Source organism: Gadus chalcogrammus, chromosome 7 (assembly GCF_026213295.1).
Source record: "Gadus chalcogrammus isolate NIFS_2021 chromosome 7, NIFS_Gcha_1.0, whole genome shotgun sequence".
Classification (NCBI taxonomy): Eukaryota; Metazoa; Chordata; class Actinopteri; order Gadiformes; family Gadidae; genus Gadus; species Gadus chalcogrammus.
In genome coordinates this window covers 33,149,023-33,161,472 of record NC_079418.1, presented here as the reverse complement: position 1 = coordinate 33,161,472, position 12,450 = coordinate 33,149,023, and the positions used below count along the sequence as shown (strand labels likewise).

The 12,450-nt window shown below is 54.7% G+C and overlaps 1 protein-coding gene across 1 annotated transcript in view; it reads left to right on the top strand.

Moving 5' to 3' along the window:
• Positions 1-7,970: 7,970 nt before the first annotated feature.
• Positions 7,971-12,450, top strand: part of slc8a4a (solute carrier family 8 member 4a) — a 26,922-nt gene continuing 22,442 nt past the window's right edge. Inside the window, 5 exon segments of the mRNA XM_056594387.1 lie at positions 7,971-8,060; positions 8,062-8,161; positions 8,164-8,540; positions 8,542-9,072; positions 9,908-10,431. Coding sequence (XP_056450362.1) covers positions 7,986-8,060; positions 8,062-8,161; positions 8,164-8,540; positions 8,542-9,072; positions 9,908-10,431 — 1,607 coding nt within the window. The 5' untranslated portion in view covers positions 7,971-7,985.

Genomic DNA, 12,450 nt, shown 5'->3' with positions numbered 1-12,450 from the left:
AGGATGTTCCAACACCATATGGTCACCCGGGTTAAATGGAGCTCAAAGCCAACGTGACACCACCCTGACTTAAAGAGCTTCTCTCGCTGTCTTCGCCTGCGAAGGGAGAGTCTCAGGCTAGGAACTTCCTGTGACCTACGTGCCAAGCTAGGAAGCGTTCTGCAGAGTGGAACGGACTATTGGAACAAAGCCCCAGAGCTGAAGAAAGAGGGGCCGCGAGTAGGATTCCAAAGCAGCCGGGATCAAAGGAACGACTCCCGGAGGACACACAGCGTGTCAACAGGAGCCACTCTGCTGCCGTCCCGCGGCTCCCTGGAGGAACGGGTCGGACAGCAGTCTTAACACTTCCTGGAGCTGAACCAATATTAATGGTCTGCTTCGTCTCACTTCAAATTCCTCTAGACATAGATATAGACGTCACACAGCGGCACGCATGCTAACATGAGCAAGCCTCGCCTGGCAGGGACGAGAGGGAATCGAACTGCCCCGGTCTCTCTCGCTCGTCTGGATCATGACAGCGCGGACGCAACCTCATGGAATATTAATATGACCTGATATGACCGCTGCATCTCATGAGATCTGCTGCTTCTTCAGGGACCTCAGACACGGATATACCATGTAGGGCGGGGCTAACACGACAGGGACATGTAGGGCTGGGCTACACATTGACAGAGACACTGTAGGCTGGGCTAACATGACAGGGACATGGTAGGGCTGGGCTAACATGACAGAGACACTGTAGGGATGGCTAACATGACAGAGACCCTGTAGGGCTGGGTTAACTGACAGAGACACTGTAGAGCAGTGTTAACATGCAGCGACACTGTAGGGCAGTGTTAACATGACAGAGACCACTGTAGGGCTGATGTCTGACCTGTCTAACATCCAGCAGCTGGAGAGAAGGGTCACATTAGGCAGATATTGACTCATTGCGTTCATAGAGGATGGGGGGTAATGTATGGAGCCCTACATCAACCCCAGCATCTGACCGGATTCTTCTTGATTTGGAATTCACTCCACCTCGCCCCCCACCTGATGCTGAAACCACCTGGCTGAGTTAATGTACTAGTGTGCATTAGTCACTCCATTTCATTAGAGGCCCTGCATGATGGGATGCCCATCGCCATGCCACCCTGCGTTCTAACCCCTGTAGATGCGGGATCAGAGAGAGAGCAACACAGACATTGTCCATGACATCCTTGCGTAATGTCGGAAGCGGGATAAAAATGTCCCGCGTTTGCCATGTTGTCGAGGATAGTCTCCCAGCTGTTCAGAGCCCTCCCCCTCTCTCCTCCAGCTGTTCAGAGCCCTCCGTCTCCCCTCTATCTCAGCTGTCGAGCCCTCCCCTCTCTTCTCCCCACCAGCTGTGCAGGAGCCTCCCCCTCTCTCTCCAGCTGTTCAGAGTCCTCCCCCTCCCCTCTCTCTCCAGCTGTTCAGGAGCCCTCCCCTCTCTCCTCCAGCTGTTTCAGAGCCCTCCCCCTTCCCCTCTCTCTCCAGCTGTTCAGAGCCCTCCCCTCTCTCTCCCCAGCTGTGCAGAGCCCTCCCCCTTCTCTCCAGCTGTTCAGAGCCCTCCCCCTCCCCTCTCTCTCCAGTGTTCAGGAGCCCTCCCCTCTCTCTCTCCAGCTGTTCAGAGGCCCTCCCCCTCTCTCCTCCTGTTGTTCAGATGCCCTCCCCCTCCCCCGCTCTCTCTCCAGCTGTTCAGAGCCCTACCCCTCCCCCTCCCCTCTCTCTCCAGCTGTTCAGAGCCCTCCCCTCTCTCTCTCCAAGCTGTTCAGAGCCCTCCCCCTCCCCCTCTCTCTCCAGCTGTTCAGAGCCCTAACCCTCCCCCTCCCCTCTCTCTCCAGCTGTTCAGAGCCCTCCCCCTCTCTCTCTCCAGCTGTTCAGAGCCCTCCCCCACTCTCCTCCAGCTGTTCCCGCTGTATTAATGTATCCATCACCTTTTGTGGACAGCTGGTTCTAAGTGTAAAGTGGTTCTAGGACAGCTGGTTCTAAGGGCAAAGTGGTTCTACGACAGCTGGTTCTAAGGGTAAAGTGGTTCTGAGGGTAAAGTGGTTCAAGGGTAAAGTGGTTCTAAGGGTAAAGTGGTTCTAGAACAGCTGGTTCTAAGGGTAAAGTGGTTCTAGGACAGCTGGTTCAAAGAGTAAAGTAGCTCTAGTACAGCTGGTCCTAAGAGTAAAGTAGCTCTAGTACAGCTGGTTCTAAGGGTAAAGTGGTTCTAGGACAGCTGGTTCTAAGAGTAAAGTAGCTCTAGTACAGCTGGTTCTAATAGTAAAGTAGCTCTAGTACAGCTGGTTCTAAGGGTAAAGTGGTTCTAGGACAGCTGGTTCTAAGAGTAAAGTAGCTCTAGTACAGCTGGTTCTAAGGGTAAAGTGGTTCTAGGACAGCTGGTTCTAAGAGTAAAGTAGCTCTAGTGCAGCTGGTTCTAAGGGTAAAGTGGTTCTAGGACAGCTGGTTCTAAGAGTAAAGTAGCTCTAGTACAGCTGGTTCTAATAGTAAAGTAGCTCTAGTACAGCTGGTTCTAAGGGTAAAGTGGTTCTAGGACAGCTGGTTCTAAGAGTAAAGTAGCTCTAGTACAGCTGTTCTAAGGGTAAAGTGGTCCTAGGACAGCTGGTTCTAAGTGTATAGTAGCTCTAGTACAGCTGGTTCTAAGGGTAAAGTGGTTCTAGGACAGCTGGTTCTAAGAGTAAAGTAGCTCTAGTACAGCTGGTTGTAAGGGTAAAGTGGTTCTAAGGGTAAAGTGGTTCTACGACAGCTGGTTCTAAGGGTAAAGTGGTTCTAAGGGTAAAGTGGTTCTAGTACAGCTGGTTGTAAGGGTTAAAGTAGTTCTAGGAAAGCTGGTTCTAAGTGTAAAGTGGTTCTTAAGCTGGTTCTAAGGGTAAAGTGGTTCTAGAACAGCTGGTTCTAAGGGTAAAGAGGTTCTAGAACAGCTGGTTCTGAGGGTAAAGTGGTACAGCCTCCTCATTGTTATTCATTTTTACGATGAAAGGCAGGTCTTCCTCAGTGTTGTGTTCTGTCCCGGTCTCCTCCGATGGTGGGTTTGAATCCCCTTCCTCTGCATTAACCGTTGAGTCCTTTACATGCTCAATACCATTTAATGGAGGTATGGCCCCCATGGGACCCCTTGCTGTCATTCATAAGACACCAAAGTAAGAATGATAAAACTACATCACCCACAAGGCTGAGAGCCAAGACCACCAGATCTCCTTCAGCGGACTCAGGACTGTGGTCCTGAGTCCAGGGTTCAGAGATCTGTCAGAACCAGCCGGTCCACGGCAAACGGATTGGAGCCAGGACCTGCCCCACCCTGTTCCATACACTAAGGTACCAGTACCAGTACCACCCTGTTCCATACACTAAGGTACCAGTACCAGTACCACCCCTGTTCCATACACTAAGGTACCAGTACCAGTACCACCCTGTTCCATACACTAAGGTACCAGTACCAGTACCACCCTGTTCCATACACTAAGGTACCAGTACCAGTACCACCCTGTTCCATCCACTAAGGTACCAGTACCAGTACCACCCTGTTCCATACACTAAGGTACCAGTACCAGTACCACCCTGTTCCATACACTAAGGTACCAGTACCAGTACCACCCTGTTCCATACACTAAGGTACCAGTACCAGTACCACCCTGTTCCATACACTAAGGTACCAGTACCAGTACCACCCTGTTCCATACACTAAGGTACCGGACCATCTCTGTTCCATACACTAAGGTACTGTTTTATATGGATTCAAACAGGCCCCTAGACCGTGCACTCCCGAGGCTGTGTGCTGTAGCTTTAGCTCTCATGCACCTGACTGCAGGAGACAAGAAGCAACACCAAACCCATTGTTTCTTGTTCCCATAGCTACTCGTTTTCTAGAAACTTGGCCGCTTGTGATCTTTACAGTGGCTCCAAATGTAGAATTGGAATCCGTGATGGTTGACGGCGGCAGCAGACGTTCTCTGTGTGATAAACACGTCACACCAAACAGAAACTCTTTCACACGCCGTCCCACGACTCATGTGTCTCCACAGGACTGCTGCTTGGTTTGAGGCCACAGGCAGTGGAACCAAAGATCACTTAGTCCTCAAGCAGAAAAGCCTTGAGTCGGGAGGAGGGGCGGAGAACCCCCCCCCCCACACCGGAGGAGTCCCACACCGTGCTGGGGGGCTGCTGTCTCAAACACCCCCACCGCCTCAAACACCTGGACAGCCCCACCAGCCTCAAACACCTGGACAGCAACCACGGTCTGGAACACCTGGACAGCCCCACCCGCCTCAAACACCTGGACAGCAACACGTTCTGGAACACCTGGACAGCAACACGGTCTGGAACACCTGGACAGCATCACGGTCTGGAACACCTGGACAAACCCACCGCCTCAAACACCTGGACAGCAACACGGTCTGGAACACCTGGACAGCAACACGGTCTGGAACACCTGGACAGCCCCACCGCCTCAAACACCTGGACAGCAACACGGTCTGGAACACCTGGACAGCAACACAGAACACCTGGACAGCAACACGGTCTGGAACACCTGGACAGCAACACGGTCTGGAACACCTGGACAGCAACACAGAACACCTGGACAGCAACACGGTCTGGAACACCTGGACAGCAACACGGAACACCTGGACAGCAACACGGTCTGGAACACCTGCACAGCAACACGGAACACCTGGACAGCAACACGGAACACCTGGACAGCAACACGGTCTGGAACACCTGGACAAACCCACCGCCTCAAACACCTGACATCAACACGGAACACCTGGACAGCATCACGGTCTGGAACACCTGGACAGCAACACGGAACACCTGGACAGCAACACGGTCTGGAACACCTGGACAGCAACACGGAACACCTGGGACAGCAACACGGTCTGGAACACCTGGACAGCCCCACCGCCTCAAACACCTGGACATCAACACGGAACACCTGGACAGCATCACGGTCTGGAACACCTGGACAGCATCACGGTCTGGAACACCTGGACAGCAACACGGTCTGGAACACCTGGACAGCAACACGGTCTGGAACACCTGGACAGCAACACGGTCTGGAACACCTGGACAGCAACACGGAACACCTGGACAGCAACACGGTCTGGAACACCTGGACAGCATCACGGTCTGGAACACCTGGACAGCCCCACCGCCTCAAGCACCTGGACAGCATCACCACCTCAAACACCTGGACAGCATCACGGTCTGGAACACCTGGACAGCAACACGGAACACCTGGACAGCAACACGGTCTGGAACACCTGGACAGCAATCACGGTCTGGAACACCTGGACAGCAACACGGTCTGGAACACCTGGACAGCAACACGGAACACCTGGACAGCATCACGGTCTGGAACACCTGGACAGCAACACGGTCTGGAACACCCTGGACAGCATCACGGTCTGGAACACCTGGACAGCAACACGGTCTGGAACACCTGGACAGCAACACGGTCTGGAACACCTGGACAGCAACCCCCCCCCACACACACACACACACACACACCAGAAACCATGTCCACCTTACACTTACTGCAAGGGATCGTTTTTTTCATTATTTCTATGGGGTGTGAGTATGTGTGTGCGTTTGTGTGTGTGTTAGTGAGTGTTGGGCGTGCGTGTGTGGGCGTGTGAGTGCGTGAACGTGATGGGAATGCCTTGAGCAGCTTAATAATGCGTTGATCGCAGCTTCAGAAACCTTTAGTCTTTCCAGGTGTGGTATTGCATATGTATATCTAGCTGTACATCATTATCCCTAAAGAAGGGCTGATATCCCAATACAATCGATCAGATGGCGCATAATCAAATTGGCCTCGCATTTAAAAAAGACACACGTTTAACTTAATTGCCCGATTCTACCCTGCCCACAGGACTGCATGGGCAAACAAAGACACACAACTATTCGGTAATGATGGGGGGAGGAGGGGGGCTGGGGGCTGGGGGGGGGGTCTTCATTTGTCTGGGACCTTTCATGCGCAGTCAGTCGCCCTGGCACCAGGACGGCCAGCCTCCTCCTCCTCCTCCTCCTCCTCCTCCTGCCCGCTCTGCAGTGATCCTCTCCTGGGCTCCCCCCGCGCGGCGCTCCGGTGCTGCCCATCGCCGGAGAAACACAATCCTCCCCATTTACATAACGCTCCCAGCTCCTCCTCAACAGCCCCTCAGATTCATCTGGTTCCTACAGTCTCCCTCTCCCCCTCTCCCCCTTCCTCTCTCTCTCTCTCTCTCTCTCTCTCTCTCTCTCTCTCTCTCATAACACTCGCACGCACGCACACGCAAACACATATTTGATGTGTGTTGCCATCTCTTCACGCCTACACTCATGTGAGCCCTGCTCGTCTCTGCGTTCTCCTGCAGAAGACAGAGACTGGAGACCTGTTCTGACGGATCGGAGCAGCGACGGTAAACGTTCGGTAGAATGCGGATGAGGGACGAAGTTAATCATTTAATTGATTATTTACGCATCAACAATCGCACGTCGCCGAGTCCAACGGAGGACGTGAAAGTCGTTCCTTTGTGAAAGAAGAAGCAACAACTTATAGGTCCTAACAACTCGAAGGGCTGGCTTCGTGAGAAAGACAGATTCTCTCATTAAGTTTACCGAGGAGACCAATCTGTCCGACCTTTTATTCGCTAAGAAGCACCATGGACAGCTCCGCGTCACCTCCCTCCCCAAGACAGCAGCGCACCCAGCCAGCAGCCCTGCAGCAGCCCGGCCGCTGGTAGGAACACCACCCACCCAGCCTCCACCTGTGTGCTGCCAGGGACTGCTCAGCACCGAGCCTCCACCTGTGGGTGAGTACGGTCTGGACTCATGCTCACCGAGGGAGGTGCAGTCCCACTTAGTTCTTGCTGTGCTCCTCGATGGAAACGCTTTTCTGCTTTAAATCGGTGCGTTCTTTCTGAGATTGACGGCTGCTTGTTCAAAAAAACCGCCGAAATCGTGATAGTGTTCTTCCAGACGTACAAAAATAACAGTGCGTATGTGCATACATCCAGGACAACAGCAGCTGATTAAGTTAATCGACCAAACCTACAAGTTGAAGGCTGAATTTCAGCACTGCATTCTACATGGTGGTGCTGCTGATGGTGGCTGGCCGTGTGGCAGCCCCAGTCAACCACTACTGGCCTCTACTGAACAAACTACCAGCGCTGTGGGCTCTTCCTGGGAGGGTTTCGACTTAATCCATCCATCATCGTTCTTTTATATTCTATTCTCATAACGGAACATAATCAAATCATATTGAGGTGTCGACCAAAAGTCCTATACTTCAAACAAGAGTCACAAAGCTTACGATGATGTGTATGTGTGTGTGTGTGTGTGTGTGTATGTGTGTGTGGTGTGTGTGTGTGTGTGTGTGTGTGTGTGTGTGTGTGTGTGTGTGTGTGGTGTGTGTGTGTGTGTGTGTGTGTGTGTGTGTGTGTGTGTGTTTGTGCGTGTGTGTGTGTGCGTGTGTGTGTGTGTGTGCCTTTATGTGTGTGTGTGTGTGTGCGCTGCGGTGTGTGTGTTATTTTTATTTATCCATAGCTAAGCCTTGCTCATACCTTCTGATTGCATTCCTAAATAGATCTGTTTGCGCTGCACACAGCCTTACCCCGCGGACGTATCGTCCCTGTTCCAGAAGCTTCCAGAGGAACATCTGGTGTTGAGGAACCCCCACCGTAGAGGAACCCCCCCTCCGGACAGACCTCCATCATGTACCTCCACAGACGCTCCCCGACACCACCCCAGCCTCGCTGCCCCTTCTCCTGCCTCCTCCTCCTGCTCCTCCTAGCAGGCCTCAGCCCCACCTGCTCCTCCTCTTCCTCCTCCTCCTCCTCCTCCTCCTCCAGCGACGCCCCGCCCACCCCCCGGCCCCCGGCCAACTGCTCCGAGGAGGAGAGCTGCTCCGAGGGGTGGTCCTGCCCACCTGGAACCCCCTCAACCCCTCGGTGGGCGACAAGGTGGCGCGCGCCATCGTCTACTTCGCCGCCCTCATCTACATGTTCCTGGGGATGTCCATCATCGCCGACCGCTTCATGTCCTCCATCGAGGTCATCACGTCGCAGGAGCGCGAGGGTCACCATCACCAAGCCCAACGGCGAGACCACCACCACCACCGTGCGCGTCTGGAACGAGACCGTGTCCAACCTCACGCTGATGGCGCTGGGCTCCTCGGCGCGGAGATCCTGCTGTCCGTCATCGAGGTGGTGGGCCACCAGTTCCAGGGCGGCTCCTTGGGGCCCAGCACCATCGTGGGCAGCGCCGCCTTCAACATGTTCATCATCATCGCGCTGTGCGTGTACGTGGTGCCTGAGAACGAGGTGCGCAAGATCAAGCACCTGCGGGTGTTCTTCGTCACGGCCACCTGGAGCATCTTCGCCTACATCTGGCTGTACCTCATCCTGGCCGTCATCTCCCCCGGGGAGGTGGAGGTCTGGGAGGCCGTGCTCACCTTCCTCTTCTTCCCGCTGTGCGTGCTCCAGGCGTGGATCGCCGACCGACGCCTCTTCTTCTACAAGTACGTCAACAAGCGTTACCGCGCCGACAAGAAGCGCTGGCATCATCATCGGGACGGAGGGCGACGGCGTGTTCACCAAGATGGACCTGGAGATGGACGGCGGCCGCGGGGCCAACTGCTACTCCGACCCCAAGGATGTCCTGGACGGGATGCTGGAGGGGGTGGAGGAGGGCGGAGGAGGCCTGGACCCGGGGCAGGTCCAGGAGGAGGAGGCCCGGCGGGAGATGGCCCGCACGCTGAAGGAGCTGAAGCAGCGGCACCCAGAGAAGGACATGGAGCAGCTGATCGAGATGGCCAACTACCAGGTGCTGGTGCAGCAGCAGAAGAGCCGCGCCTTCTACCGCATCCAGGCCACGCGCATGATGATCGGGGCGGGCAACATCCTGAAGAAGCACGCGGCCGACCAGGCCCGCAAGGTGGTGAGCTGCCACGAGGGCAGCGGCCAGGAGGAGGACCCCCACACCGTCTACCTGCAGTTTGAGCCGTCCCACTACCAGTGCTTCGAGAACTGCGGCTCCCTGAAGCTCTCCGTGGGGCGCCACGGCGGCGACACCGGCTGCACCGTCAAGGTAGGAGCACCTTCTTGGGTCAATGCTGTCCCTGGGTCACCGTCAAGGTAGGAGCACCTTCTGGGGCCAACGCTGTCCCGGGGTCACCGTCAAGGTAGGAGCACCTTCTGGGGCCAACGCTGTCCCGGGATCACCGTCAAGGTAGGAGCACCTTCTGGGGCCAACGCTGTCCCGGGGTCACCGTCAAGGTAGGAGCACCTTCTGGGGCCAACGCTGTCCCGGGGTCACCGTCAAGGTAGGAGCACCTTCTGGGGCCAACGCTGTCCCGGGGTCCCCGCTGGGATGGATCCACGTGTTGATGTGGTGTTGGTGGGGAGGAGGCTTTTATCCAATGAGAAGCGTTTATCCAGGGAACTGAGAGAATGCTATTAAAGGGCCGGTGGGGGTGAGGTATCTTCTGCAAGGGATCCACAAAGTCTGCCGGTAGGCATTGGGGTACGAACCCAGAACCTCTGCCTTGGAAGACTAGGAGCACCCCATCCAGCCATAACCTGAATATCCTATCACTGACATTTACATTTCGGGCGTTATATATATATATATATATATATATATATATATATATATATATCGCTGTCGGAACAGAAGGGATGTTGATAGAAACAAGTGCCAAGCACTAACAATCACTAGGCTAACCCATTCCCCGTACACACCAGAGATAGCTAGGGTAAGATGCTACACCATGTACTATGTTTAAGTACCAGCAGGTACAACACACAATACAAGTGTGGAAGAGGGGTGTGGGGGGGAAGGGGGGGGGCTGTGGAGAGTCCAGGTGGGCTTTGAACAGGTGAGACAACTGAACAACTACTAACCGCCCCCCCCCCCCTCCCAGGTGGACTACCGCACCGAGGACGGCACGGCCAACGCGGGCTCCGACTACGAGTTTGCGGAGGGCACGCTGGTGTTCAAGCCCGGCGAGGCGGTGAAGGAGTTCACCGTGGGCGTCATCGACGACGACATCTTCGAGGAGGACGAGCACTTCTACGTGCACCTCAGCAACCCCCGCGTGGCGCACCGCGCCGAGGTGGCCACCCTGGAGCCCGGCGCCATCACCTCCGGCGGCGGCCCGTCGGGCGGCGGCCTGGCGTCCTACGTCCAGCCCAAGGCGGCGCTGGGCTCCGCCCACTCCGCCACCGTCACCATCTACGATGACGACCACGCCGGCATCTTCACCTTCGAGAGCGGCGCCATGCGGGTGAGCGAGAGCGTGGGCAGCATGCAGATCAAGGTCCACCGCACGTCGGGCGCCAGGGGCAAGGTGGCCATCCCGTACCACACCATGGAGGGCACGGCCAAAGCCGGCGAGGACTACCAGGAGGTGGCCGGCAAGCTGGAGTTCCAGAACGACGAGACCATGTGAGTGGAACACGCTTTGGTGTTCACTGACTCTCCTCTAGCCCTGGTTCTATCTCTGGTGCTCCTCCTCCTCTATCTCTGCTCCTCCTCCTCTATCTCGGCTCCTCCTCCTCTATCTCTGCTCCTCCTCCTCTATCTCGGCTCCTCCTCCTCTATCTCTGCTCCTCCTCTATCTCTGGTGCTCCTCCCTCTCTATCTCGGCTCCTCCTCCTCTATCTCGGCTCCTCCTCCTCCTCTATCTCTGCTCCTCCTCCTCTATCTCTGCTCCGTCTCTATCTCGGCTCCTCCTCCTCTATCTCGGCTCCTCCTCCTCCTCTATCTCGGCTCCTCCTCCTCCTCTATCTCGGCTCCTCCTCCTCTATCTCTGCTCCTCCTCCTCCTCTATCTCGGCTCCTCCTCCTCCCCTATCTCGGCTCCTCCTCCTCTATCTCTGCTCCTCCTCCTCCTCTATCTCGGCTCCTCCTCCTCTATCTCGGCTCCTCCTCCTCTATCTCGGCTCCTCCTTCTCTATCTCTGCTCCTCCTCTATCTCGGCTCCTCCTCCTCTATCTCGGCTCCTCCTCCTCCTCTATCTCTGCTCCTCCTCCTCTATCTCGGCTCCTCCTCCTCTACCTTTCCCTTCACGTTGATGTTTTCTGAATGCGTTGTGTTCTCCTCGTACTGCTGCTACACTAGAGCTGAATTGGTAAAGCTGTTCTCCTCGTACTGCTACTACACTAGAGCTGACTTGGTAAAGCTGTTCTCCTCGTACTGCTACACTAGAGCTGACTTGGTAAAGCTGTTCTCCTCGTACTGCTACACTAGAGCTGACTTGGTAAAGCTGTTCTCCTCGTACTGCTACACTAGAGCTGACTTGGTAAAGCTGTTCTCCTCGTACTGCTACTACACTAGAGCTGACTTGGTAAAGCTGTTCTCCTCGTACTGCTACTACACTAGAGCTGACTTGGTAAAGCTGTTCTCCTCGTACTGCTACACTAGAGCTGACTTGGTAAAGCTGTTCTCCTCGTACTGCTACACTAGAGCTGACTTGGTAAAGCTGTTCTCCTCGTACTGCTACACTAGAGCTGACTTGGTAAAGCTGTTCTCCTCGTACTGCTACTACACTAGAGCTGACTTGGTAAAGCTGTTCTCCTCGTACTGCTGCTACACTAGAGCTGACTTGGTAAAGCTGTTCTCCTCGTACTGCTACTACACCAGAGTTGATTTGTTGTCTTTAACTTGAATTAATGAGGCGTTGAAATAATGGGCCAATGAGGAATTACTTGGTGTTGAACATGAATGTGGAAAAGAGGTTGAAGCTGCTGCAAGTGAACGCGATGTTTTGCGGCATCGCAGCACATGTTCACAGTACAACATGTCACCTCATCATTTGAGTCTTGGTAAATAGCTTAATTAGTTGCACGCTGAATTACTTAATCCCTGTTAATACTGAACCACACTGTTCTCATCATTAGTGAGAAGGGTCAGGACACCGTGAGGCAGATAAACCGCAGACTGCAGGTGCAGGTCCCTCTCAGAGAGGGCGCCATGCAGGGAGACGTTCCATCGGTCTAATCTCCATGTTCCCATTGGTCATCAGCAAAACATGAACTACCTATCACTCAGGGCGAGTGTAATGTAGATATAATTTTATATGATTTCTGGTACTTTGTTTCTAAAATCCAAAGTTATCAAAGTTCTAAAGTGAGGTTTAATATATTAATAATTTTCCTGATTCGACGGCAGCTTGACGTTAACATCTCGGTGATGCTGTCCAGGAACTCTTTTAAGAGCGTTTGAATGGCGCGTGTTTAGACGCATCTCACCTTATGATGGTGTGCGAGGAATCCCAGGCGGGCCCACGTAGCGTAGAGAGTGTGAGGAGCGCCGCTACGGCGAGGGCAGCGCCGCTACGGCGAGGGCAGCGCCGCTACGGCGAGGGCAGCGGCGCTGGCGTCCCACCAGCTCCTCCTCCAGGCCTCCTCACACCCGGCTGGAGGCGCCTCTCCGCCGCCATTACAGCAGCTCCAGCGCCACAGAG